The sequence below is a fragment of the Cyprinus carpio genome, chromosome A24 (genome assembly GCF_018340385.1).
Source record: "Cyprinus carpio isolate SPL01 chromosome A24, ASM1834038v1, whole genome shotgun sequence".
NCBI lineage: Eukaryota > Metazoa > Chordata > Actinopteri > Cypriniformes > Cyprinidae > Cyprinus > Cyprinus carpio.
Genome location: NC_056595.1, coordinates 16,680,180 through 16,708,008, shown reverse-complemented (window position 1 = coordinate 16,708,008; position 27,829 = coordinate 16,680,180). Strand labels below are relative to the sequence as shown.

The window sequence follows — 27,829 nt, the reverse complement described above, 5'->3', positions numbered from 1 at the left end:
ATATGCATGTTGTTACATAGACAGATCCTTTTGTCCATGAAAGAGATAAAAACTCAAGGATTTCAAGAAAAAAGTCAGAATTGTAGTTATAGGGTTCCATACTAAACTGTGTGCGCAGCAGAATCATTCATACTTACACTCTATACTCAGCACACTATAGGCCTCTGTTTGAGTTAGTTGGCAGGGCCCCTTTTTCTCTTGAAACTCAAAAATGATCTAAATGAGCTTATTTATAGCTCAGGCTTCTACAGTATAGCTATGTGCCTGGCCAGCTCAGTGTCCAACCTCTCAGCAGTCAGGCAGTCATAACCAGTGGAAAAACTGACCTATATTAATAGGCACCTTTGGCAGTGGAGCACCATGCATGGGTTTCCCGCCTGAACTGTGGGTGCCTGCCAGATGACTGGGTCTGTCACTGCTGCGATAGCCTACCATCTGCTGTCTACGGCACACAATGGCAGCCAATGTGCACACAGACCCAAGGGAGGGGCTTCACGGAATAGTTCTGTACCACATGCTGCACTGGGACACCTCTAAACACACACACACATACATGCAAAGAGTGCATGGTGCTATATTCCCACTCATGAGATTATATATGGCTCACATATTATTGCATATTACATATTATTACATATATTAGATCATTATTGCAGTTAACTATAAATTTATATTAGGAAAAAGAGAAAATAAATATTCATTCAGGGTGGTTTTGTCAGTTTTCAGAGAATATACTTTGTCATATCAGTCAGTAATGAATGATACTATTTACATTTGATGCTCCTAGTTTGCCCAAATTTCTTTAATCATTTACTCACTCTCATGTGGTTCCAAACCTGTATAACTTTCTTTCCGCTGTGGAACATAAAAGATATTTTAAGAAATGTCTATGTTCTTTTGTCCATACAATGCATGACCAAATCGGTTTGGTTACCAACATTTTTCAGAACTAAGTCAACAGTTATGGAACAACATGAGGGTGAGTAGTGTTACAAATTTTCATTTTGGGTGAACTATCCTATTAAGTACACAAAAATGGCTTTATTCTGGGCAGGACATCACTAATAAAATCACAAAACAACCAGTGAGTTAGATTTTGATTCAGTAACTTGACAAATTCAGTGAGTTCATTTAGTGAAAGATTCATCATAATAATTAATATAAAGCGGGAACTCGCAAGTTTGCCGGTTCTTTTTGAGTGATTCATTACAAGAACCGACTCAGAAGAGTTATTTGTTCGTGATTCGAATGGGACTTCCTGAGCTGTATTATTGATTCACTAAAAAGAACCAGTTCATAAGAGTCGTTTGCCTGTAAATCAGAACACATTTGTTTTCTGGTCATTATATACATATATATATATATATATATATATATATATTGTATACTCATTAATAAAGACTGAAAATTCACATTGACTCTGGTAACTATAAAAAATTTGATAATTATTATTTTTTTTTTAATTGTTGCTCTAGATTCATCATTAAAAGAGGTGGTTAGCGTTTGAATTTCCATGCATTTTTCATTCGTTTATTACTAAAAAAAAATTACAAAAGGTCATTATTCTTAATATAAATTAATAAAATATGAATATAAATTTACAACAAATATTTTAGACCCTTGATTAACTAATGTATTCCATAATATGTTCCCATATTGTATGTTCAGAACTTCTCCTCCTGGAAACACATCAAAAATACATAAAGCCATCAGAAATAGTTCACATAAATATTAGTCATTTTATAAGCCAGCCAGTAATTGCAAAGTAATTTTTTCGGCTCGTAGACCAATAATCACATCAATCAAGGTCAAGGCTTGGATTCAACCTAAAGATTAAAGTTGTTTCTAAATTTACACATCACTGTCAGAGAATACAACAGGTGTTTGTTTCGTGTTGAGCCAAAATGGCTTCAGTAGCCATCAAGCACACAGTGCACTGTACAAAAGCCCAAACCAGCCAACCAATTTATCCCCTTTGACATCTCTCAAGCCTTCATTGACCATCTGAAAAATACAATAGCAAAGTGTTCTCTAAATTTGAAAAAAAAAAAAAAAAACATATAAGAGCACATGTGTTATAGGCTTGTAATGGCCGTCAGCAGCAGAAGGCATGTCAGTGGGGCCTTGTGCCCCTCTATTCAGGGGAAATTGAGTGAATGGGCCTGCAAAACCAACAGACATGCAGAACAATAGAGACAAAAGACATTATTTCATGGGCGAGTGGGCCTCTTTAGAGAGAGCAGCTGACCTGTGGAGAGCTGTGTTGCTCAGGGAGGGTGTGGGTCCACGGACCCCAAGGGCAGAGATTGCGGCACCCCACTGGTCCAGTGACAGCGGCTAGCCGTCAACTCAAGAGACCTCAACTTCCATTACCACTGTAAACACCTGGCCTCCAGAAGAGAACAGGACTCTTTGAGGACTTTTACAGTGTGACATGAATAAGAAGGTGATTATTAGATGAAAAATTTGGTCCTGGGAAGCATGGAAGTGCTGTCAATCAAAAAGTTAAATACTGTTTGAATCAGATTCAGAGAATAAGCCACAGCCTCTAAAGAAAAATACACAAATGGCACATTTTGAAGAGCATATTTTTTATTTTTAGGTATGTGAATGACAACATGGCTATTGGCGAGTTGGTTGTAATATCAAAGAAGCAGGTTATAATTGTTCAGCGGAAAATATTGTCAAATACGTAACACATTGCATGAGAAATGAGTATGTCAGATGAAGTGTGCTGCTTGTTTTCATGCATGTCAGTTTGCTACATATTCTTGCTTCCCTCAAGTCTACAGAGCAACAAACAAGAAAAACATTTTGACAGTAAAATGAAGACATATTAAACAGTTATCTACAATGTTATGTGACCCAAATATAAATTAATCTCTCGGTAACATAGATACGGTGAGGGACACGTATACAGATGGTCAGTTTTTGCATTCCAATATTGGGTTACAATTAGCAAAAATAAACTTTTTACAAAACAATTTCCTCAATTTGAATAAGACACATGTGTTAAAACCCAAAATGCAACTCTAATACTGCCAAATCCTTCAACATCAAGGTTTTTCTTTTGCTCAGACCAACTTATCATTGTGAATAACATGAAACTATTTTACATGGGATCTTCTTAGTGTGAAATAATAAAGCAAGACATTTCATTCAACATTTCACTTCATATGAGAGCAAAGCAATTGTCCTACACTTCCTTCAGCCAATAGTGCTTATGTCCATTCCTACTGTAACTCTCAGTAGCAGCGAGCAAAACCTTACAAACATTTTTCCAGAGTGAGAAAGTGGAAGAGAGAAACTACGTTTACACCATTTTTCCCTTCAGATGACGTCCTGACATGTCAGAGTTAATGATATATTTAAATACATTCAGCCACCAATAAAAATCCCCACATACAACAAAATGTAAACAGAGGGCATAAAACAATAGATATTAATGACGAACCAACATTTATATAATATTTTCAAAAAGTGCAATTTCCCCACATTTTGGAGGCTGAATGCTGCTTGCTGCTACTTTCACAGTCAACCAATTGGTGTAAAGAGGACGGAAACTTTGAAAGGATATTAAACTTACTGTACAGCCCAAAAAATTAGTGGCAGTGTTATTGAAATCAGAAATATGTAATGGAAGGTAGTCAAATCTTTAACAGAAAAGAAATAGAATTATTTTCTTTATATCTTTAAAATAAATAAATTAGTAAAGATTTAATAAATAGAACCTACAGCTCTAAACGAACAAATCTCACCTAAGTATCTGTTCTTGGAACGTGTTATTTATAATGCAACATGTGCATTAATATCAGTACCAAACATGATTCTGGCTAAACTGAGAACATTTTCATAAGCAGCGAAGATGCTGGATTTATACTTCAGTTGCAAACATGCAAATCAGCAGTTTTACGCCTCTCCAAGTACAATTCATTTAAACAACGTTTACTCTGGAGCAAAAAAAAAAAAAAAAAGAAAGAAAAAGAACACAAAAATAAGATGATCTAGGTACCTTCCAGTAGACGTTAATTTAGCAGATTCATGCTATACAATACATTCAGTGAGTGTCCTACTCGTTAAAAAAAAATAAATAAATAAAATAAAGTAATCGGGGTGGAACCTTTGTTATGTTTGGAGCGGAAACGATTACGTTGCAAGTGCTATCCAGTTACTCCTCGACACTGTCTCTGCTCCTCACCCTAACAAACAACCACAGTAGTGCAACACTGCCAGTGCTCCCCTATCCTTAACACCTGAAATCCTCTTAAAAGAGCTTAAAAACTAATCTGGAAATGTCAATTATATGATTTATTCCTTCTTAAAAAGTTCATTGAAAGCAGCCGTTAAAATCAGCACACTAAAAATGGATAAAAATAACTGTTAAAATACTATTAGCTAAATTCTGCAAATCTAGTGCTATTTGTATTTCACTACATATGACTACATTTCCATACATTTTTTTTCTTAAGCGGTATATTGTTATATTAATAGGTGTTTAGCAAACATCATAGTGAGTGTTTTTTGTTTCCTACACCAGATTGTCTGAGAGGTTAAATGTCGGTGTGATAGAGGAAAACAGTGGGGTTGCTGTAGTGCAGTAGTGAAGTTTAAAGGACGAGAGCTCTGGAAATGCAGGTGGTGGGGTTGGTGTTTAAGTAACGCCTGGCCTGCTCGGTCATGATCAGCTGATCCTCCGTTTTCCCAAAAACCACCGCCTCCCACTCGCTGTTGACCTGCTGGATATGTATAAAGGTATTTGAAAGTGAAAGTGACGTGACATTCAGCCAAGTATGGTGACCCATACTCAGAATTAGTGCTCTGCATTTTAACCCATCCGAAGTGCACACACACAGAGCAGTGAACACACACACACACACTGTGAACACACACCCGGAGCAGTGGGCAGTCATTTTTATGCTGCGGCGCCCGGGGGATTGGGGGTTCGATGCCTTGCTCAAGGGCACCTAAGTCATGGTATTGAAGGTGGAGAGAGAACTGTACATGCACAATTCCTGCCGGCCCGAGACTCGAACTCACAACCCTTCGATTGGGAGTCCGACTCTCAAAATAATAAATCAAAATTAACCCTTGTTATGTTATATTATTATAAAATAATAACTGAAATTAAACTAGGGGAAAAAATATATACATGCAACATTTAATGACATTTTATTTTGGGTTAATGAGAGTCAATTATGTGGTGGATATAATGGATATAAATAGATTATTGTCTTATGAGATTCTTTCCTGGGTGAAATGAGTGAATTACCAGAGCGGGTGTTTGGTAAGGTGGGCTCCTTTGGGTCATGTTTCCTCTCTTGTCCTGTGGGCTGAGGGAGTGAACTATGGAAAATGATTCCTTCAGTGACTCAGGAGAGCAAGAGTTCTCCTCTTTCTCTGTCAATGGCATCATGAGCATGGATCTGGTCAGTAGGTCTTCACTGCGAGACTAAAAAAGAGGCGAAGAGGGAAAACAAAAGCATTGCAATCTCAAAAAGGAAATAACAATAATGATGCATCATTAGTTTGTAAAGTACGAAAACAGCCTTACCGCTCCATTGTTGTTAATCTGCTGTTGTGGAAACAGCTGTACATTTAAACAGTCTTTTTCCCAGCTGTCCAATACCAAAGACTTTCTCACTTTCCTTGCAGGAGCTTCCATCTGCTGTGTACCCCAAATGGCAGTTTAAAAATAAAAACTAGTGTTCAGTTTAAGAGTTAACATTAGGTAAAAGCTGTTGAACATTTATGACTGTGAGAACAAATATGTAAGAAAGTGGCCAGTACCTCATAAGATCTGTACTGAGGTTGGTTCTGCACTTGTGTGAAGATGTCAGCCCCGGTTTCCTCTTTCAGAACTTCTCTGATGTCCTCCTCAAGAAGTGCCAGTGGCTGGGGCTGAACACACAAATGTAACATATCAAAAATCAAATTAATGAGCAAAGCACTGATAAACGCATGAATAGCCTTTATAGGTGAATCTTATGTAACCAATCAAGTCAATATTTAACTTAAAAATGAGGCCTGTTTTTGGAACTGTTAAAATATTATATATCATTTATATACAATTTTATTTTGACAAACAGCTGTAGGCCTCTTAATAATGACACAGTTTAAAACTTTTTTTAATTCGGACTTACCACCATTCTTAATGGGCCGTGCATCTTCTCCTGGGCGGCCAGGGCATTTTTGAAAGGAGTGGGTGTTCTTGGAGTGTGGACTATGATGTTCTTATGGAGTTTTGGGGTCCTGAATCTGTGAAGACAATAGTGTTAGTCATTCCTTGATTCTGAGATTGTCAACTCGATATTCTCAAACAGCAAGAGGTGAAGAATAATGCCTGACCCTGCATTCTCCTTCTGGTGTTTTGGAGTGGTCTCTCTATGATGGGGTGTGTTGAGGAGGCATTTCTGTCCACACACTGGAGTGGATGTAAGAGCTGGATTGTCAAGGATCAAGGGCTCACCACCAGACACATTGAAGTACTAAATGGGGGGAAAAAAAGTAAAAAGTTTTGAATGAATTCAAACATTTCTGTGGCCTAAAAGGTGTTTTATGATATAAATATAGCTATACCTGAGAGGGTGAGAATGGCAGGCCTTTGACAGGGGTGTTTTTTGGTGAGTTCCCACTGTTGTCTATGTATGCACAGCTCCTTTCATCTGCAGGTGACTGATCTCCTCTCTCTCTCCTCTTCTTTCTTACGATGGACGGTGGTGGAGAGCTGAATCTGGTGTTAGAAACAGCCACAGACTTGCCCTGGTTCACTGCGGCACACTGCCTGCTCATCGCTGGGACAGTGGGAGCATTTATTGGATAGGCCAGGCTTTCTGTGCACCTCTCCTGGGTCGTACAAACATCAGTGGGGTTAGTGGACTTTGGAGAGGGGCCTCCCTCAGTGAGATCAAAGCTGGTCACATCACTCCAGGCCAAAGGATCCTGAAGCATCAAAACGTATGCAAAACATTTACCTTACTTTTCATTAAGTGGCAAGTAAAAATATGCATCTTTGATATCATTTTACTAAATTGAAATAAATAACTAAATTTATGATGATGAGTAAATTATATGTAACCAGTATTGATATAAGTATACATTACAGTATTTATTCAAAAATATGGTAACAAGGCAACTGGGAAAAACAGAAAATGTGAAATCTATTACATCTGTTATAACTTCATACCTAACCTAAAATAAATACCACCTTGTTTTAAGTTGAACAGGGTGTGACACTTTCAAGACCAAATGCAATTTCAAAAACAATGAATTTATCTATTATTTTTTTTAGGGATGCAAATTATAGATACAGTACTATATCAGATATTTGACAAAATTATTATTATGATTTTTTTGTCAATATTGATATTTAATTGTGCATGCTCATTTCCCCTATTTTTCATCATCTAATGCTCACTTAAAGGTTTTTTTTTTTTAATAATTCAACAACACTGTTAAATGTAATCTTTCTCAAAATAAAAAACCAATAAGGATATATCCAATCATGTAATCTATATATATATATATATATATATATATATATATATATATTCAACTTGTATTAATTACAGAAATATTTAAATATATTTTCATAAATACAACAACATTATATTTGTTAACATTAGTTAACTACATTAGTTAACATGAACTAAGTAAGGGATAATCAACGGCTAGCCGTACTAAACTACAATAAACAACAAGAACTAAGAATGAACAATACTTCTACAGCATTTATTAATCTTAGTTTATATTAATTTCAACATTTACTTATGCATTATTAAAATCAAAAGTTGTTCTTGTTAACATTAGTTAATGCACTGTGAATTAACATGAACTAACAGTGAACAACTGTCTTTTCATTAACTAACATTAACAAAGATTAATAAATACTGTAATAAATGTATGGTTCATCGTTCGTTCATGTTAGTTAATACATTAACTAACATTAACTAATGGAACCTTATTGTAAAGTGTTACCGATTTTTGTAATTCTCTGCTTACAGAGTCAATAAGCTCCATGGTCTCTGCAAACTCTGGGATGGTCTCTAGTGTGGACAGCACAGCACTGGCCTCAGCAGCCAGGAACTTGCTGGGAGAGACAGGCAGAGGCATCGTAGCAGGCTGGCCCTCCTCTAAATGACGCAGCTCGACCCCTCTGTCCTCCACACTCTCTGTGGTGGTGGTGACAGTATCATCGGGCAGGCTGTCTGACCAGCTGGAGTAGCCCTCTGGATTCTGTATACAACCAAACATTCATGTCAGTGAGGAGAGAGAGAGATTATGATAAGAAAATAAAATAAAATGAATAGGATAAAACTGCAGGGATGTGGAGTTTGCACACATCTGAGCCAATAAACCTACACTCCTTAACTTATAATATGTGAATTTTATATTACTTTGTGACCATATCCTAAATTCTCAAAGAACAAAAGAGATCTATTCTCTATGGTAGAGAATATGTATAGTATGATAATATGTAAAATATGTATAGTGAATATAATATGATGAATATATTACGAATAATAAATAAGTGCAAAAAAAAAAACATGCTTTCATGCCTCAAAGCTGTCACTTGCTGTAGTTTTAGCTAATAAAACCACAAAGGAGGGTGTGAGGCAGGGAGGCAGTGAAGGCGGGTAGGATTTACTAAGCAGCACAGCTAGAAATGAGGGTATGGGGGAGTAAGATGGGAATGAGGGAAGGCGATGGGACCTATAGAGCACTATTCTACGCGCACACAGGGTTTCTTACACGAGGGCCCGACTGTCTTCTGACTTCACTCTCAGCTGACATTAGCAACAGCTCTAGTTCCTTAATTCTTTTCTCTTTGTCTGGGTCGTCATGGCAAGGCTGTGAGGAAGAAGAATTGGGGGGAAGAGGCGGAAAGAGAGACCGAGACACAAACTTTACTGACAATTTCACGAGACTTTTATGAGGTCCTGAATTTCACCAAGCAAAACCACTCAGGATTCAAATGCATTTTAAGTCTTTGATATTACATTATATTAATGCCAATATGTTACAAAAGCTATTTTACAATCCATACAAATTCGTAAAATTGCACTGGTGAAATTCAGGTAAGGAGCAGTTTAACACCACACCACACACATGCAGATTAAACAATTAAACAAACATATGAGATTGATTGTTTTTTTTTTTTTATTAATACAGAAGACAAACAGACTTCAGAAAGCAGAAAGTTCAGAGATATAGAGAAGACTGAAGCATGCTGTGAGAACTGCACCATGGGACTTACCGACATAAAGCTAGAGATCTCGACACTAATGTTTTCCATACACTGGCCACTTTGTGAACCATACGGATATCTGGGTGGCTGCCAATCAGAAACAACATGAAAGCTTGTATGTTAAATACTTCACATCTGATATTTATTGAATTAAACATGAATAGAGCTTCAGTTGAAAATTATTGTCAGATTAATGGATGATATTAAAATTCTATAATATTTTGTCTAATTAAATTTAAAATAAAATACCAAAAACTAAAATCAATTATTTTAAATGCTACAAGTGAATTTAGGTATCACAACATTATAATGTACAGTTAATCTAAATATAAAGATAAGGGAAACTAACATGCATAATTAATATTGATCAATAGCTATATATATATATATATATATATATATATATATATATATATATATATATATATATACATAAAAACTCTAATCCCTTAACATAAACTATAATCTATAAAATTACTGGTAATAGATTTCAAGTAAATTAAAATATATATGAATGAATAAGTATGACATATAATACTGATGCAAACACTGTGAGTTTTATCACCTGTGATTGGCCACTCATGATCACTTGATTCTGGTCATGTTGATATTCCACAGCTGGACTGGATTTGGGTCGTTTCTTCTGTCCAAGGTCACTGCTGAAGCTCTTGCTGCCCTCCTGCAAGTAACCCTCATGTTCCACCTTCCTGCGCATGGTGGAGTTCCAATGATTCTTAATGGAGTTGTCTGTCCTATAAGAGTCCGGTCAGGTAAAGGTCATTATTTGACCTACACAGACATTCTGATATTCTTCTATATTCTGCATAGGTTTTGAGTTAAAATAGAGCTTTTTACCGTCCAGGAAGCAGTTTTGAGATCTCAGCCCAGCGGTTGCCCAGACGTTTATGAGCTTCATAGATAATACGATCTTCTTCCTGGGTCCAGGAGGATTTCTTCACTTCTGGGTTGAGGTGATTGTGCCAGCGCTCTCTGCACTGTTTGCCTATGCGGCCCTGTAAGTGCTTGGCGATCACTGACCACCGTTTGGGCCCATACTTGTGAACCAGCTCAATCACCTGTTGAGATGTAAAACAGATGATCAGAACACAAGTGACACTAAAGACTGGAGTAATGGATGCCAAATGCAGACTTTATGAGCATAAGAGGTTTCTTTCAAAAACATTTAAAAAATCTTACTGACCTCAAACTATGTACAACCTCTAGATTTATATTTACATTATAAGCTGAATAGGGCAGAAAGTGTCCTTTCGTGTTGATAAAAGTGTCAGTTCTTCTGAAATGGTGTCATGCAACTTCTAAACAGTGTATTGTAGGATACTACAACAAAAGCTTTCAGTTCTTTTGGTGGAAGAGGAGGAGGACAATGAATTTTACACTCTAAATCAAGGCTATGAGATCATAACACCCCGCCCAAATCCGTCATCTTTTGCCATTTATTCATCCATCTCAGTCTTCCTCTGAGGACACAGAACACCCGGCTCGTCTTACCCGCTGATCCTCCTCTTTTGTCCAGGGTCCTTTCACCAGCTCCGGGTTGAGCACCTTTTGCCAACGGTGCTGACATTGACCATCTGTCCTTGTCTGTCAAAGTGCAACAAAATCCCATATCAACACCTGCAGCTAATACACCTACACCTATAATAACATCTTTACTAACACACAGGCCTGTCACTAACTATACAACATAAATTTAACAATAGTTGCACTGAAATCTAGTATACTAGTAAATCTAGTATTTCGACTGCAACTTTATTTTTCAGTCTAAAGATATTTATAAAGAACTTGATATGTAGCTCCTTGGATGTTTTAATACTAAAATAGTATAGTATGGTACAGTATAGTTTCATTATTTAATTTAATTTTAAAACCTTTTCAATTATACTTCCCAAAATATTCCAGCCACATTTTAAAAATGCTTTCAAAGTAATGATTAAGCATCTGATACAGCAAGTTACTTACTGGGAAATAATTGGCGATTAATTTCCAAGCATCAGATCCGTGTTGCTCAACAAGCTTCTTCAGCTTCTCATCCTGTGCATGAAACAGATATGAGGTTTTCATCTCAGACACAACTAGCGAGCTGTGACAGCAAAACAAACAGCACTTTTGTAATTCCCCACCCTTTCCTGTTTCATCATAGAAACCTAAGTAGTTTCCAAGTATTATCCCAATTGAAACTTAAAATATCATATACTGCCATTCAAAAGGTTGTAGTCAGTAAGATTTTTTAAATGTTTTTTTGAAAGAAGTCCCTTATGCTCAACCAAGACTGCATTTATTTGATAAAAATACAGTAATATTTTTGTTAAAACCATGATACATTTATATTCAGGATTCTTTGATAAAGGAAAGTTCGAAAGAACAGTATTTATATGAAATAGAAATATTTTGTAACAAAATAAATGTCTTTACTCTCACTTTTAAGCAATTGAATGCATCCTTACTGAAAAGAAGTACTAATTTCTAAAATAATAAATGTACTGACCCCAAATTTTGAATGCTATTCTATGTAGAAGAATTAGAATTAGCATAGAAATGCATGCATAAAGTACCTCATCCCGGGACCATTTAATTTTGCACAGGGTCTTTTTGGAATTCTTGGAGTCTCTGCTGTCAGGGTCCGTAGAATGACGTTCATCATCCTCATCTTCACTGCAGCCATATAACACAAACAGATATTACAGAAAAGGAAGAGTAAAACACAGAGTTTTCTACTTTGTCTAACTGGACAAACATTGTCTCAAAGAAGCCATTACTCTCTGTCTGACACAAACCGTTGAGCAGACAAGCATGAGCACTCATCTGTAGATATGAGATGCAAACAGTTTAGAAAAGCAGCTAGCTTGTTAAACAGGACATGCCTGGGTGTAATTACTCTGCAAGTTGGCAATGCAAGCTACAAAAGTGAATTCAAGCATTATTCAATATATTCCAGTGCATTAGTTTGCATTTTAATTTTTTATGTTTATTTTAATATTATTTTTTCCATTCTCCAAACGTTTCCATTCAAGTCATGTCCACACAAGTAAATCAAACTGACAATAACTTTGCCCAAGACTTCAGTCTATAGGAATGCCTTGTTGCCTGGTAACATTTCACCAACGCAGTGAGGTAGACAGTTTTTAATCAACACCATGCACTGGGTAGTTAAGTCTCCCTGGGACACCAGAGCACAAACGTAATGGAAAACCATTTATCTGATGCTAATAGTGACTGTCAACATAAACCAAGCTAAGAAAACCAAAAAGATTAAAAAAAAAAAAAAAGCAAGAAAGGATCAAGGAAGTTTAATCATTAAAGAAGTATGCAACGGCACATTCTACCAGAATGCCTTGCTGTAAAGTCAAATGTTGTGAGGAAATGGGTTTAGGTGTAATTTTAGGCCAAAGTCCAACTTTGACTAAAGCGGTACAAATATGGAAGTCCAAAACCCTTCTTGCTGCCAGTCTGCATATTCAGCATTGAAACATTGGCTCTCAGTATTACAAGCCACCCGATGAAAGAAGTGTTTCATTTAAGAAACATGCTTTAGTATGATCTCCACCCTCAAGGAAGGGGTGAGGTGATGAACAAGCCTGTTTTGCTTCAGTGGTGAGTTGCTTGCATAATTCAGTCAGAAGGCAGGCCAAAGTAATGCCTGGCCACTGGAAGTGCGCAAACAGGATCTGGACAAACTACAATTCTAGTCTGTCAGATTAAGACCTGCAGCTGGTCTCGTTTTTGAAATTACATTCAGATATCTTCCATCAATATGTGACACATAAATTTACCAAACCTCGATTTAATAGCAACAAAGAGAGGACAAGGGAGAGTGCAAACTAGCATGCACATGTTGGGTTTCCATTTTTTATGAGGTCTTTCCATAGACATAATGGTTTTTATACAGTACAAACTGTATATTATATCCCCTAACACTAAGCCTACCCCTAAACATGAGCCTTACAGAAAACTCTAATAAATAAATAAAATAATAAAAAATACAAGGGCCACACACATTGAAATCTCCATTCATCCATAAATAACAATGTTTTTTTTAGGAACAACAACCAATCTGTAGGTCACCTTCCTTTATAAACATCATTGCTTGGAAAACCGGACTCGCACAGTTTTATAAACCAAACTAGATGTGAATAAGTGCTTGTGTGTCAAACATTACGCACAAGATGAATATACTTAGTCCCTTTAGTTACAACTATAATACACATTAATATATAGTCCAATGCATCTTGTTTACCTCTAAATCTTATAAGTTATATATTAGTGACTTTATTATATAGCAAATGCTTTTCCTCCTTAATCAAATCAAGCTGAATTATATAGTATTATATATATATATAATAATGTAGTTATTATGTAATGACCTATAAATGCAGCAGGACACAACTGTTTCATCTAATACCATAATCCACTTGCACTTTCCCTTATTTCTGTTTTGTGATCACTCTCACTTGTAGATGAATTTAAAACTTTTTTATTCACTCGTGACTCGTTTAATTTTCGGACCAAGTTTACTTTCGATATTATGAAATAGCCGGTTAGCATGCTAGTTCACTCCAGCTGTGCATAATCAATAGGGAGCAGCTAGGCTAACCGCTAGCATTCAGGCTAACACACTAATTTACTTTAAAAAAGGTTTGACAAATGACATTTGGCATGAGGAAACATGATGGAAGATATAGCAATAAATATATATGTTTTTATAAATGGTTGAGTCAGTGTTCGGATCATGATCAACCTTGTGGATCAGCAGGTGCAACATGATAACGTTACGTCACAGGGATCGGACTGTCATATCATAGCAAATATCAATATTTATTAACGTTTTAGATGATATTGTGCAATTAAATTCTTAAGTACTCTTATTCCGAGCTTTACTGTTGCCATAGCAATTTCTGTTGTGACACAAAGAACTCATCTTGAGAACTCCAGATATAAACAATCTATACGATCTCCCGATGTTTTATAAAATCAAAACATAACATCAACATAAGATCTGTACATTTGCACACAATCCATAAGAAAGCAAATATCATTCTAATTTATATGATTTTGATTAAATTTACAAGGCACCAAATAAGATCCATCATCTCACCTGCGAGATTTCACATTGGCCATGACAGCTGTGTTCAAGTCCAGTTCTTTTCAAAGGGAACAATCTTTAAAACATCCAATGTTGCTATTCTTTTCGAAATCAAAACCCACAGTTGATATTTATCCACACATGCTGCTGTCACACGTGTCTATTTTCCGTGAAAAGCTTCAGATCCGTACAGTCACATCCCCGGGAGCGAGTATGCAATAAATATGACACCTTGAAACGTCCTTCCAAAATGCTTGTTATAAAATAATAAAAGTAAAAAAAAAAGAATACTTCCAATGCGATTTCAAAATGGTAACTTACAGGAAAAAAGTCCATAAATATAACTCTGTGTTAGTATTGCCCGCCTTGAACTCGCACACACCCCTCTGTATTGTCACTCTGAACTGTGTTCTCAGCGCGTGTGTTTTTTCCTCTCATTCTGTTTCTTTTTTTGTCCATCCCGCCGAATCTCGCGCCCAGCCTTCTTCCGGAAACGGGTTTGAATCTGCGCACGCGGCCTCGCCGCTGATTGGTGGAAGCAGCGCGCTCTTGTTGAACAGCGACTGCTGACCGACGCCCTTTGTATTTGCATACAGGTTGTGTTAATATGAAATTACTTATGTTTACTGGGGAAAAAAATTATGTTTAAATAAATCATGTAAAGGTATTTTATAGTGAGGGATACGCTTTATTGACAGGTTTTGAATATAATTCACAGCACTGCGAGGTAAAAATGTTCTTATTGAACGTTTTACAGAGCTTTCTAATATGTAAGTCCTTGCTGCCCTCTTGCGGATATTTTGTGATTTTATTATGTCTTATGAATTTTAAACATGAATATATCTGCTTTGTTTAATAAAAAACTTATTAAATTGTTTTAAAAAAAACACAAACAAATTACTTACAATTTAACAAACTTTTGCCTTGCCGTGTTACATATTTCCTACATGCCTTTCTATTTTAATGATGAATTAAAATATAAACAAACTAAAAAATCTAAAAAATAAAATATAATATAATATAATATAATATAATATAATATAATATAATATAATATTTAGTGTGTGTGTAACGTTATATATATAGTAATTAACATATTTAAAATAGTATATTAGTATAATATCCTACATGCTTTTTATTTTATTCATGAGAAAATGCACTTTCAACATATTACATACTCTCAATAATATAATATAATATATAATATAATATAATATAATATAATAGTTTAATATAATATAATATAATATAATATAATAATATTCATTGTGTTTGTGTGTATGTATATTATTTTCTATTTTAGTCATGAGGAATAGCACTACATCATATTATATAAAAGTTTAGAATGTAATATTATATATAGTAGTCACAATAGAACCTAAAAAAGTAAAACAAATATGAAAAAAATATAAATAAATCTAAATAATATACAATGTGACTGACAGTAAGCGTGTTCTGCCGCTAGATGGTGCTGTTGTTCATGTTCCTTTACAACGTTATTATTCTTCGTCCCTCGCGTTTTGTCGCGTGACTGATTGTTTCGGAACTTCGAAACAAACGTCAATGTGTCTTTATTTCACGGGCGGCTCGTTTGTAGCATGATGAATGCTGTCTCTTCAGTAAGGCTGGGTCAATATTTAGTTTCCCAGACACGCTGAGTTTGATTTTTGAATCGTTGCACTTCCTTTACTTCCCGACACGTCACTGGAGCCAGCTGGATGGAAAGAGTGAGAAAATATTAAGGCAAGTTGTGTCTTTACTCTCTTTGAACAATCTGAAGCACACGAGTGACTTTAGAAGTACGTCGGGGGTTGTAGTAAGTTTTGGCTGTAACAGGTCCATTCTCTGCAATAGTACACAATGTACATTACGTAATAAAATTATTTATTTATTTAAAATGGGCAACCGCCCAATGCCAGAAATACAGGGCTCTACAAAAAAGAAACAAATGTCAGCCACGGTCAAAAGGAGTTTGTTTTGAAGCTTTGGTTGGTTTTAATTTACAGTACCGTTTTTTACCTTCGGAAAACATGTAGGCTACAAGAAAACCCCTATTTACACCATATGTCCGTCAAGGATGTAGAAAATTCAGTATCCCTTTTTTCAGCCATTTATGTTGTTTTTAGTGTGTTGTGCAACAGCAGTGCTAATATTTTTTAGATAAATGTAAAAATAATTTGATGTAATAATTTGAGACCAGTAATCAGTTTCATTATCACTATTTTACTTAATTAGTTATTGGATCTTCAATAACGGATGCTAATATTAAGCACCCAACCATTGCGTATATATATATATATATATATATATATATATATATATGTATGTATATGTATATTGTTCTCATTTGTAAGTCGCTTTGGATAAAAGCGTCTGCTAAATGATTAAATGTATATGTATATATATGTATATATGTATATGTGTGTGTGTGTGTGTGTGTATAAATATAAAAATTGATGCTTTAAATAAAAACAATTCTGCATTATTGGACACTTAAAATAATATGTATTGGTAAAAATATATTGTTATATATGTAATATTATTATATTAAATAAAATTGATTTGCATATTTGTTATTACACCATTTAAAAAAAAATCAGTTATAAGTGAGAGAAATGTTATGGATTAGTTGCTTATTGGGAAATGAAACTATGAATCTTATGTGGGCTAGTCTGTGTCATTTATTAGTATCCATGAGCAATAGCCTACGCAATGTTAACCGTTGAAAAAAATTATATGACCAACAGGTGAAATATTCACCAAACTTTCTGTTAGAATTATTTACTGGAAGTTAAACTGAAATAAGTTTTATTACAGAAACAGTTGGTTTCTTTGACACACATTTTACTTATGGGTTTTAATGCACTGTTGTTTTAGATTGATCTTTTTTAATAGTGTAGGATTACTCTAAATGTGAGTAAAACCAGAGAGTCTCAAAGACAATCCTGTACTGATGCATTTGTGCACAGCATAAATCTAGATTTTAATGTGTCGTGCCCATGCAAGTTTATACGTGTTCCTTTGCACTTTCTTTTTGCTGCTCAAACCTGTTTAACGGAGTTGTTGTAATAGGATGAGGTCATGTTTAATACCAGTAACATTTTGACAGCTCTAATGTAGTGATGACATGAACTAAGTGGCTATAGTTTTTTTTTAATTGCATAATAATGAGCCTGAATCTGTTGTATCCTTTGTCCTTATTTAATTTAGTTAATTTGAAATATGCCCTTTAAAGTGATCTTTCATTTCTCATATGCATAAAGAAACCGGCTTCTGGTTTCAGTTTTAAAGTGAAGTGACTCTGTTACTTGGCTCAGACACTGGAACAGACAACAGAAATGAATGCATGCCTTGCTTCCTGGTGATTGTTTTTAGTTGAACAATGAGACATGAGACATCTTGTCTGCAGGTTAATATTTAGGACTGGCCAGAAATGTATTTCCGTATTTAAACTAATACCTATATATGCATGCACACACATGTAAATTTAAATATGCATGTGTTGTTTTCAGAAGTAGTCCATTGAATAGTCTTTGAATAGTTGACCACGTAGGCAAATAAACCTGTAACATTCCTCCAAGTTCGCAGGAATGTAGAAAAAAACAGATCGCAGTGATATGGTGAACTGTGTCTGCAACTGCTACAGTCTATCTCATCTTCACACATTTAGTTTGTATTTCATGTCATGCCATACAATAAAGAGTATTAATTATTAGTAATTAAAGTAGTAATTAAATAAAATTTCTGTTTCTATATTTTAACCTTGTACATACAGTATACATATAATTATATATGTTTAAAAGTATATAAAACCTTTCTTATATTATATATTTTGACCTGGCATCAAAGTAATATTGTTGCTGAATTTTTTTTTTCTTCTTTCAATTAATATACTGTGGAATGGCCATATTTCATGCTTGAACACCTAAAGGCAATTTAAGATGAAGATGTATTCATATCATGAGCTGCTCTTGAGAGGCTCCTCCTGGCCTTTAAATCTGCATTTTGTAGGTCCAGTGCAGCATTATCTAAAAATACCTCTTGTACAGAGGGGAAGGGGAAAGTCGCCCACCCAGTGAGCGTGAGGGAGTGGCATATGAGAGAAGAACGTCCCCGTTTGCTCCCTCCCAGTTGGAGAGAAGCAAGGGGAGGATGAAAGAGAGTGAGGAAAAGAGAGGTGGAGACTCATAGCTTGGCCGCCCAGACTGAGGGTCCCCTCTGTTTCATGCTACACTTGATTAGTGACTCTGAGTGGCCTTCCTGTCCTGTCATGCAAGGCCCAAAGAGACCTCTGGAGCTAAAGTGGATGCTGGACACTGCTGAAAAGAGCGCTTGGCTGTGATAGAACATCTCGCTTATGTTTTGGTATGTTTGGGTTCTGTGCAGGACCAAAATGGAGAATTCCCATCAGAATCAGGTGTGCCAGAGAGGCAGGGACGCGATCTGAGGACCTGTTGCATCTATGAGCGATTGCTTGTGAGATGGAGGAGCAACCTAGCTGCCCCAATGTCAGCATTCCCTGCTCCAATGAGCAGAGAGACAAGAAGAAACGCTATACTGTGAGTGACCTCTGATGCTCTTATCTACATTTTGAAAGCTCTGGCTCAATGTGTTTTAAATATGTTGTAGCATCGGATATGTGACTGTTTTAATCCTCATCTTGATAGGTTTACAAAGTAATTGTCAGTGTTGGAAGGCATGAGTGGTTTGTTTTCCGGAGATATGCAGAATTTGACAAACTGTACAACACAGTAAGTAAACTGAGATTGCACTGTAACTATTTGTTTACAGCTATTTTAAGTAACATTGATTTTGGTTTGAAACTGGTTTCTAATGAAATATTTACACATGACCAAATAATGTAAAATATAAAACATATGATCTTTTTTAAATGTATTTAAAAAACTTTATTTATACTTTATTTAGAAAACACCTAGGATATATATATATATATATATATATATATATATATATATATATATATATATATATATATATATATATATACACACACACACACATATATGGTCTTATGCTTACCAAGGCTGCATTTATTTAATCAAAAATACAGTAAAAACAGTAGTATTATTACAATTTAAAATATTGTTTAAAAATGCATTTTAATCTAATTTAAAATGTAATTTATTCCTGTGATGGCAAAGCTGAATTTTAGAAGCCATTACTCCAGATTTCAGTGTCACATGATCTTTTAGAAAACATCCTAACATGCTGATTTGCTGCTAAAGAAAATTTCTTATTATTATCAAAGTTAAAACTTTTATACAGGATTTTTTGATGAATAGGAAGTTCAAAAGTTCCTAAAGTCAACATTCACTTGAAATAGAATGTTTTTGTAAAATAATAAATGTCTTTACTGTCACTTTTGATCAATTTAATGCATAAAAAAGGATTCACTTCTTTAAATTTATTGTATTTTAAAATTGTTATGTGTCTTTCCACAGTTAAAAAAACAGTTTCCTACTCTGAATTTGAAGATTCCTGCTAAGAGAATATTTGGAGACAACTTTGACCCAGGTATTTTACAGTTCCTTGATTTCTCATGAAATAAAATGCATATTGTTCAGAGCTTACTGGAACTTGTCATCTCGTGCACATACGTTAGTGACTTTGCTTCATTTAGCTTAACAGAGATCATGTGTATTTACCAAATTAGATTATCCAACAGTGTTCCATACAGAAATTCAACCATGCTAAATCTGCCCTGCCCCGAGCCCAAATCTTTGTCCTTGTTTAATCTCATGTTATGCTCTCAGACAATGTGGCAGCAAAATTGTGTGCATTAAATAACAGAATGAGAATGCGCACCCAAGAACCAATTGTATTTAGCTCATGTGTGACCAATTATGTGGCCAGTATGTGGTCAGGATCTTTTTCATGGAGAAACCATGCATCTGACCATTGGAAGCACATTCAAAATTTGTGCACATGTTGTAAAGTCTTCTCCACCATTGGTAAGATTCTCTCCCTCTCTGCTTTTCCCTCTTCCCCTCATTCTTTCTGGATAATTGCTGTCTCACTCGACAATAGCAATCTAATTATTTGGTGCACATTTTTACAATAGTGGCCCATGCTTCACTGAGAGACTGAAGCCATTGGTTTTGATAAGTGACTGATAAATTAGTTATTTCCAGTAAGAGGTGATGGTTATCATGAGTAGTTCTCAAAAATGGGTCTTAGGTGTGTTCTGGTCATGGGCAGCATGATATATCAGACATATCAGATCCTTACATAATCCCTTTGGCTGAACCACAATCATACTCGCCTGTATTTTGGCGTAAATGTCACTTTCTGGAAGTTAGGCAAATTAGGTAATTGCCAGTTTGGACAGGTTGCTTGACATCTGCAAAAACCCTGAACAAAACTGTTTAAGGTTAAAAAATCACCCAGGCTACATCAAATATGGGTTCACTTGCAATGAGGATAAACACAAAACCACAAAGTGTTTAGTGCAGTGTATTATTGTCTACCAAAAGCGTGAAACCAAAATTCAAGAGGCATTTTAAATCTAAAATTGTACATTATCTTATTCAGCCTGTTTTATGGTAATAATTTGTCATTTTTTTGGCCTGTGCAGTTCATAATAATATTAATACATTAAAATTAAAAGTACATGCATTAAAAATGTAGTGTGGGCTCACTACTTAATGAACTTAAAATCAGTTGAGAACCACTGCTATGCACATTTTCATAATTTTTATTGTTAATTAAAATTTAATTAAATTTAATTTTGTACCTATATATTTTGTATAATTTTCAGAGTTCATAAAACACAGAAGAGCGGGGTTACATGAATTCATTCAGAAGATTGTGTCCCATCCACAGCTCTGCAACCAGTGAGTATATCAGCCAGTTACTGTTTCTTCAGTTTTCTTCACCACTCACTGTGTCAGTGCATCTAAATACATGTCAAATTTGAGTGGGCTTTACATTGGAAACATGCCAAAACCAGCCACAACCAGTTATCTCTCTGAACTTTGAGTACAAAGCTGGTCCGATTATATCTTGTGAACCTCTGCCAAATAAAAAATGCTTCTTTTTGATTCTCTGTGAAATTTGCTATGGTTACGGTTCTTGTTACAGAGAGCTGTTGATGTTAGCTCATATTCCTCCTCACAGCTGTGGCTTTGTGTCTTGCCTCAGTCAGACCTCTAACATGTGAATGTTCATTTCAAATGCACAGTCCCGATGTCAAAGACTTTCTGCAGATGGACAAATCTAAAAACTTCTCTGATGCCTCAGAGGATGAAGATGACAAGGTTGGTATATGTACTGATATTATGTTTTTAATATATGTGACCCTGGACCACAAAACCAGTCTTAAGTCACTGGGGTATCTTTTTAGCAATGGCCAAAAAAAAAAAACACTGTATGGGTCAAAATTATCTATTTTTCTTTTATGCCAAAAATCATTAGGATATCATGTTCCATGAAGATATTTTGTAAATTTCCTACCGTAAAATATATAAAAACTTCATTTTTGATTATTAATATGCATTGCTAAGAACTTCATTTGGACAACTTTAAAGGTGATTTAAAGTATTTTGATTTATTTGCACCCTCAGATTCCAGATATTCAAGTAGTTGTATCTCGGCCAAATATTGACTGATCCTAACAAACCATTCATCAATCGAAAGCTTATTTAGTCAGATTTCAGATGATGTATAAATCTCAATTTCGAAAAATTTACACTTGAGACTAGTTTTTGTGGTCCAGGGTCACATATAACACATCGAGTAAGTGGTCTTCATACTCTTCTTTTTGTCTTGTCTGTTAGCTGTATTCACAGCCATTGAGTGTTGTATAGTTATATTTTAAGCATTTTTAACATGCAACAGTTATTGATAAATTTATGGAATTATGTATCTTTTTTTTTTTTTTTTTTTTTTTTGGAAAATCCTTTTTAAGGACCCAAGATGCAAAATGGCTTGTGCTATAAACTATTATGCATCCTTTATTTCTGTTTTTCTGTATATGATTATATTTTTGTACAGTCTAGACAAATAAACTTTAAATAAACACATTAGTCTTACCTAATGAGTCTTACCTAATTTTGTCATATTTCTTACAGAGTACCTCTACCTCTAGAAATATAAACCTAGGGCCATCTGCAAATCCACAGTAAGAGTTTTATAATTATTTTAAATAATTTATTGCTTTTACATAGTGACAAATATTGTATTTATGTCATAACTTGGATGCAAAACATCCAACTGGTAGAAATGAATGATGCATATGCTTTAATTTTAGCCTTAATCACTGTGTGTTTTTCCAATAGTGCTAAGCCCACTGACTTTGACTTTCTTAAAGTCATAGGAAAGGGAAGCTTTGGGAAGGTAAGTTTTCTTTTTTAATTATAATGCCTAATGATAAAACTTATCTGAAATTTGGGACTTAAGTTTGTCAGAGAAAGTGGGTCAGTCCCTTGTGGTAACATTATGAATAAGTTACTGAAAGCTCTGAATGTCACTGAGACTTAATATTCTCTGTTTTCTTTGCTGTATGGTTAACTGTAGTGTTTGTTTCTGATCCACGGACTCTCCATTTAGGAAGTGAAAGTTTCTCAGTTTTGAAATCAGAGCTTGTCTTTTTTTATGCCCATGGGCAGCCCTATTGGAAGGTGAAACTGTCGCTAACCCACCGTGTTCTCTTTCACACAAAGGTTCTTCTTGCAAAGAGGAAACGGGATGGGAAGTGTTACGCCATTAAAGTCTTGCAAAAAAAGGTCATTTTAAAAAAGAGAGAGGTAATGATTTTCTTTGTTTTAATACCTAAACCTTTCTTTATGGTTGCTTTATGTTCTTTGACATCTGATTAATGAATTCCCTTCAATTTTTTTTCCATGCCAGCAAAAGCACATTATGGCTGAACGTAATGTTTTGCTAAAGAATGTTAAACACCCCTTCCTGGTTGGACTGCACTATTCCTTTCAGACAACAGACAAGTTATACTTTGTCCTGGATTTTGTCAATGGAGGAGAAGTGAGTATATTTGTGGTTAACAAGCTTAAGGCTGACGTCTGCCTTATCACATCTCAAAAGCCACTGTTTGGCAGATTAAATCAATATGTTATAAATACAGCTATTGTTGACAGTGACAGTTGTCATTGTACTGTATGTGTTAAAGGGACAGTTTACCCAAAAATGTAAATTCTGTCATCATTTACTCATTCTCATTTCGTTCCAAACCTGTATGACTACCCTTCACGTTTTAACTGTTTTTATTTGTACAATGAAAATCAGTGGGGACCTCATTGACTTACATGTTGTATTCCACCGAAGATATAAAGTCATACAGGTTTTAACAGACATAAGGGTAAGTAAATGATGACAGAATGTTTTTTGTTTACTATCCCTTTAACAAGGAAGCAAGGGACTGTCATGTGGCATGTAAATGAAAAGATGAAACCAGTGCATGACTTGCTAGTTTTTGGTCATTTAATTGGCATTTTGCATTGTTCCTATTCTCATGCCAGCTAATGAAACATTACACCAATATTTACTAGCTAGTGAGGCAGGCTACAAAATAGCCACGACAAACCATGATCTAATGGGTAACCTGACAATTTTTTGCATTTATTCAGTGAATATTAAAATTTTTGATTCTTTCCATTACAGCTTTTCTTTCACCTCCAAAAAGAGCGGACCTTTCCTGAACCCAGAGCAAAGTTTTACATCGCTGAGATGGCATGTGCTCTGGGTTACTTACACTCTCTTAACATTGTTTACAGGTAAATGCAGCTTTACTACATGATCAATTGTTTATAAATACACAGATTTGGTGATTCTCGGATGATGTTTAGCTGTTAAAGTGTGTGAGAATTCCCAGAGGCAGAGGAATGTTTAACAGACACATTCCCTCTTATGGTTTTCCCAGTTGCTGCCCAGAACGTATTTGAGAAAATTTTGATTGGTGAACTGGCTTAACTGGTGTCATTTAAAATTACACTCACGTATGAAATGGCCATCATGAGAGCATAGTTTGCATTCATAGGGTGTGATGCTATATGACCGCAAGGAATTGCTCTTCATATGAATTAAATGCATTAGGAATGGCTTGTCTTATCATATTATAAAACCTATAATTCATTGTTACGATTTTTCTGTGTAAAGATCTGTGTAATGTTTTTTTTTAGTTAAATTGTTCCTGCTTGGAAACATATGACAAAATGTCAACAAGTTAAGTGTTCTTGTGTTCCCAGGGATTTGAAACCAGAAAATATCCTGCTGGACTCTCAAGTAAGTACCCCTTTTTTTTCCACACTTTTATCATTGCCAGAGCATAGCCGATCAACGTTGAGAGAGTTCCAGGGGAAACAGAGTAGTCTACCCTCGCTGTGAAGTATAACAAACTGTTCTGATTTCCCGAGACGAGGTGTACAAAGTGTAGCTTTGGCCAGCCAAATGAAATATTGCAATGAAACTGAAGACTTGTTTTGAATTTGTATGAATGCTTCGAGTTTTACTTGTGCATTTCCTATCGAATCTGATGAAACTGTGAGATTACAAGGCCCTGGCAAATATTCCAGTCAGACACCAGATTCTTTGGCTCTGTGAAGAATAGGCTATTTGTTTGGAGACATGCTTCCTGAAAGTGTTCCTGTTGGCATCTTTTGTCTGTTGGGACATATAGTCTTGACTGACTTTGGACTGTGTAAGGAGGGCATCTCCCAAGCAGACACAACGACCACATTTTGTGGGACACCTGAGGTATTAAAAACACAAATATAATGGATGAATGATGCTTACATTACAGTTCGAACGTTTGGCGTCAGTAGGATTTTTTAATATGAAATTAATACTGTTATTCAGGAAGGACACATTAAATTGATCATTAAAGACATTTATAATGTTATATATATATGTTATAAATGTCTTTATGTCTTTATATTTATATATATATATATATATATATATATATATATATATATATATATATATATATATATAAAACCTCATTACATTTTCAGAAAATTAACTGCAAATAACACAATCATTTTAACATAATAATTGCTGTCTCTTGTTGTCACAATAGTATCTAGCTCCAGAGGTACTCCGGAAACAACCCTATGATAACACTGTGGACTGGTGGTGTCTGGGTTCTGTGCTGTATGAAATGCTTTATGGGCTGGTAAGTTACAAAAAAACATAAATGTGGATAGTTGTTTCTGAAAATGTTGGCAATGAAGCTTAAATCTTGTTTTACCTTTATGCCAACAGCCTCCATTCTACAGCAGGGACACACATGAGATGTATGACAACATTCTTCACAAGGATCTTATCATGCGCCCCGGGGCATCCACAGCTGCCTGGTCCATCCTTCAGGCCCTGCTGGAGAAAGACAACACCAGGAGGCTTGGCTACAGAGATGACTTTGTGAGCTATTTAGCACTGATATATCACCCCCTGGTGGATGACTTTGTTAAATATTTCAATAGCATCCTGTTTCCTATAATATATTACATTCAAGCAGGCAATGTTGAATTGAAAATTTCTTAGAATATTAAAAAGGCCTCATGTGTTATGTCCTATTTTTGCAGAATGAAGTCAGAGGACATGAATTTTTCGTATCTGTTAAATGGGATGACCTTGAACAGAAAAAGCTCCCTCCTCCATTCAACCCTAGTGTGGTAAGACTTAGTTGCTGAAAATGTACTCATCCTCAGGCTGTTTAAGATATAGATGATTTTGTTTCTTCATCGGAACAGATTTGCAGATGCTGTAAAATTTAGCATTACATCACTTGCTCACCAATGAATCCTCTGAATGAGTGCCATCAGGGAGTCCAAAAAGCTAATAAAAATATCACAGTAATCTAAAAATGATCCACACGACTCCAGTCCATCAATTAGTGTCTTGTGATATGAAAAGCTGTGTTTTTGTAATAAATCCATCATTAAGACCTTTTTAACATCAAACCTTAAAATACAGGTTTATCCATAATATTGCAATCTTCAGTGAAAAAACTGTCTCTTCTGAATCAGGAGACTCTCATTCTAATGGCACCCATTCATTGCTGAGAAAGTGATGTAATGTGAAATTTCTCCAAATCTGTGTCATCCAATACAAACTCTTCTTGGATGGCCAAATAAGTTAATTTTCAGCAAGTTTTCATTTTTAGGTGAACTATCCCTTTAACAACAAAACTATTTTGCTAAAGTTTAAAAAAGTACTGTATGCATAAGTGTATCAAAACATTCAACTCAAATTCAATTTAATGTTGTCTTGCAGGAATCCCAGTATGACATCTCAAACTTTGATCCCGAGTTCACAGAGGAAACCGTGCCAAACTCTGTGTGCTATTCTTCAGGGCAGTCAATCATCAACGCTAGTGTTATGGAAGCTGATGAGGCCTTCCTGGGATTTTCTTACGCTCCGCCGTCAGAAGATTCTTTCCTGTAAGAGTGACGCTGCTAATGGTGATCCACAGAGAGCTGAATGAAACGTCTGTGATCGCTCTCTCTGATGAAAGGGAAGAATTTGCTGAGTGCGATATCATGATCAGAGGATGGACCTTTGTGTTTCGTAAAAGAAGCAGTGCATAAACCTTTTGGGTTGCAGGGTGTTTCAAACTTTATGCATAAAAATAAATAACGTATTTTATGTAACATTGAACGCCTTCACTGAGAGTTTAGCTCAGGAGCTGAAGTATTGATGTTTTTTCTTTTTCGTAAAAACTGTTTTCAAGGGCTGATGATATTTGTAAACAGAATATCTACTTTGACACATTCCTTGTTTTGCCCCAACTCTTACACTTGATTGCTTAAATACTGTACAGTATATGACTAATTATGTTCTTGTAGTTTAGTCTCTTATTAGAAATTTGCTGTGGAAAAAAAATATTCTTATAATGTCAACGCAAGCAATTAAAAAAAAAAAATTGCTGATTGACAAATTAATATATATTCCATTTATGCTATGTATGTGAGTTAGAAAATAGGCAGAACTTTAAGCTGTTTTGAAATCAAAATGAATGTTGATAACCCTGTAAGGGTTTGGGTCATCAACAGCTATAGTACAGTGTAAATTGAACATTTGTGGCTATTTTCATCTTAGATTTTAATGAGTTAATAGCATGTAAATACTTAGTGACAGTTTCATTTCCTGCCCTTTGATTATGAGATGAGACACCACAGTGCCTACTGACTTATTATGACCTTTAAATGATGTACTGTACAAGTAAACACCCTTTCTTGAATTACTTGGCTTTCGCGTGATTCCTCTCATTTGCATATATTTGCATGTGTTATGGGTCAGAGCTTTGCACCCAGTTACCAAGTCTAACGGTACATTTTATATAATAATTTGATAATGTATTTAAATAGCTGTGGTGCATTACCAAACGCATTTATAATGCAACGACTTAAAATGTTTGCTCACGCAGGACAAAACTCATTTGCATATATTATACTGAGCACGAGCTTCCTGCCCAGCTATTCAGCTGTACTTTTCGGAAATAAGTTATC

General features: G+C 35.3%; 2 protein-coding genes across 6 annotated transcripts; one reads left to right on the top strand and one right to left on the bottom strand.

Annotated features, from left to right (window-relative positions):
* Window positions 1–2,108: 2,108 nt before the first annotated feature.
* LOC109087011 (v-myb avian myeloblastosis viral oncogene homolog-like 1) lies at window positions 2,109–14,829 on the bottom strand. 5 transcript variants are annotated; one of them, XM_042714392.1, is made up of 16 exons: window positions 14,358–14,829; window positions 11,818–11,917; window positions 11,225–11,296; window positions 10,754–10,846; window positions 10,100–10,320; window positions 9,810–9,996; window positions 9,254–9,331; window positions 8,749–8,847; window positions 7,999–8,232; window positions 6,577–6,939; window positions 6,346–6,485; window positions 6,141–6,255; window positions 5,788–5,898; window positions 5,552–5,662; window positions 5,270–5,449; window positions 2,109–4,733 (listed from the first exon to the last, which is right to left on the bottom strand). In XM_042714392.1, the coding sequence occupies exons 1-16, from the start codon at window positions 14,378–14,380 to the stop codon at window positions 4,608–4,610; spliced, it is 2,253 nt and encodes a 750-aa protein (XP_042570326.1). In that variant the 5' UTR covers window positions 14,381–14,829; the 3' UTR covers window positions 2,109–4,607. The 5 variants fall into 5 exon arrangements, with proteins under 5 accessions (XP_042570326.1, XP_042570325.1, XP_018956824.1 ...); XM_042714391.1 differs by having other exon boundaries at window positions 2,109–4,736; window positions 14,358–14,827; XM_019101279.2 differs by having other exon boundaries at window positions 2,110–4,733; window positions 5,552–5,665; window positions 14,358–14,824.
* A 996-nt stretch (window positions 14,830–15,825) lies between these two features.
* Window positions 15,826–27,561, top strand: LOC109087012 (serine/threonine-protein kinase Sgk3-like). The gene is made up of 17 exons (XM_042714394.1): window positions 15,826–16,088; window positions 18,732–18,904; window positions 19,013–19,096; window positions 19,808–19,880; window positions 21,124–21,199; window positions 21,547–21,622; window positions 22,436–22,485; window positions 22,643–22,700; window positions 23,027–23,110; window positions 23,214–23,345; window positions 23,982–24,094; window positions 24,566–24,602; window positions 24,987–25,073; window positions 25,399–25,494; window positions 25,584–25,739; window positions 25,904–25,993; window positions 26,595–27,561. The coding sequence occupies exons 2-17, from the start codon at window positions 18,827–18,829 to the stop codon at window positions 26,763–26,765; spliced, it is 1,461 nt and encodes a 486-aa protein (XP_042570328.1). The 5' UTR covers window positions 15,826–16,088; window positions 18,732–18,826; the 3' UTR covers window positions 26,766–27,561.
* The last annotated feature ends 268 nt before the right edge of the window (window positions 27,562–27,829 follow it).

Excerpts from the sequence above, each read along its gene's own strand:
- LOC109087011 (XM_019101278.2), bottom strand. The coding sequence starts at position 14,380 with ATGGCCAATGTGAAATCTCGCAG. Across the intron at positions 11,918-14,357 it reads GCCAATGTGAAATCTCGCAG|TGAAGATGAGGATGATGAAC; the intron begins GTGAGATGATGG and ends ATATGGCTGCAG. Across the intron at positions 8,233-8,748 it reads GAAGACAGTCGGGCCCTCGT|AATCCAGAGGGCTACTCCAG; the intron begins GTAAGAAACCCT and ends GGTTGTATACAG.
- LOC109087012 (XM_042714394.1), top strand. The coding sequence starts at position 18,827 with ATGGAGGAGCAACCTAGCTGCCCCAATGTCAGCATTCCCTGCTCCAAT. Across the intron at positions 21,200-21,546 it reads CATCCACAGCTCTGCAACCA|TCCCGATGTCAAAGACTTTC; the intron begins GTGAGTATATCA and ends TCAAATGCACAG. Across the intron at positions 25,495-25,583 it reads ATGAAATGCTTTATGGGCTG|CCTCCATTCTACAGCAGGGA; the intron begins GTAAGTTACAAA and ends TTATGCCAACAG.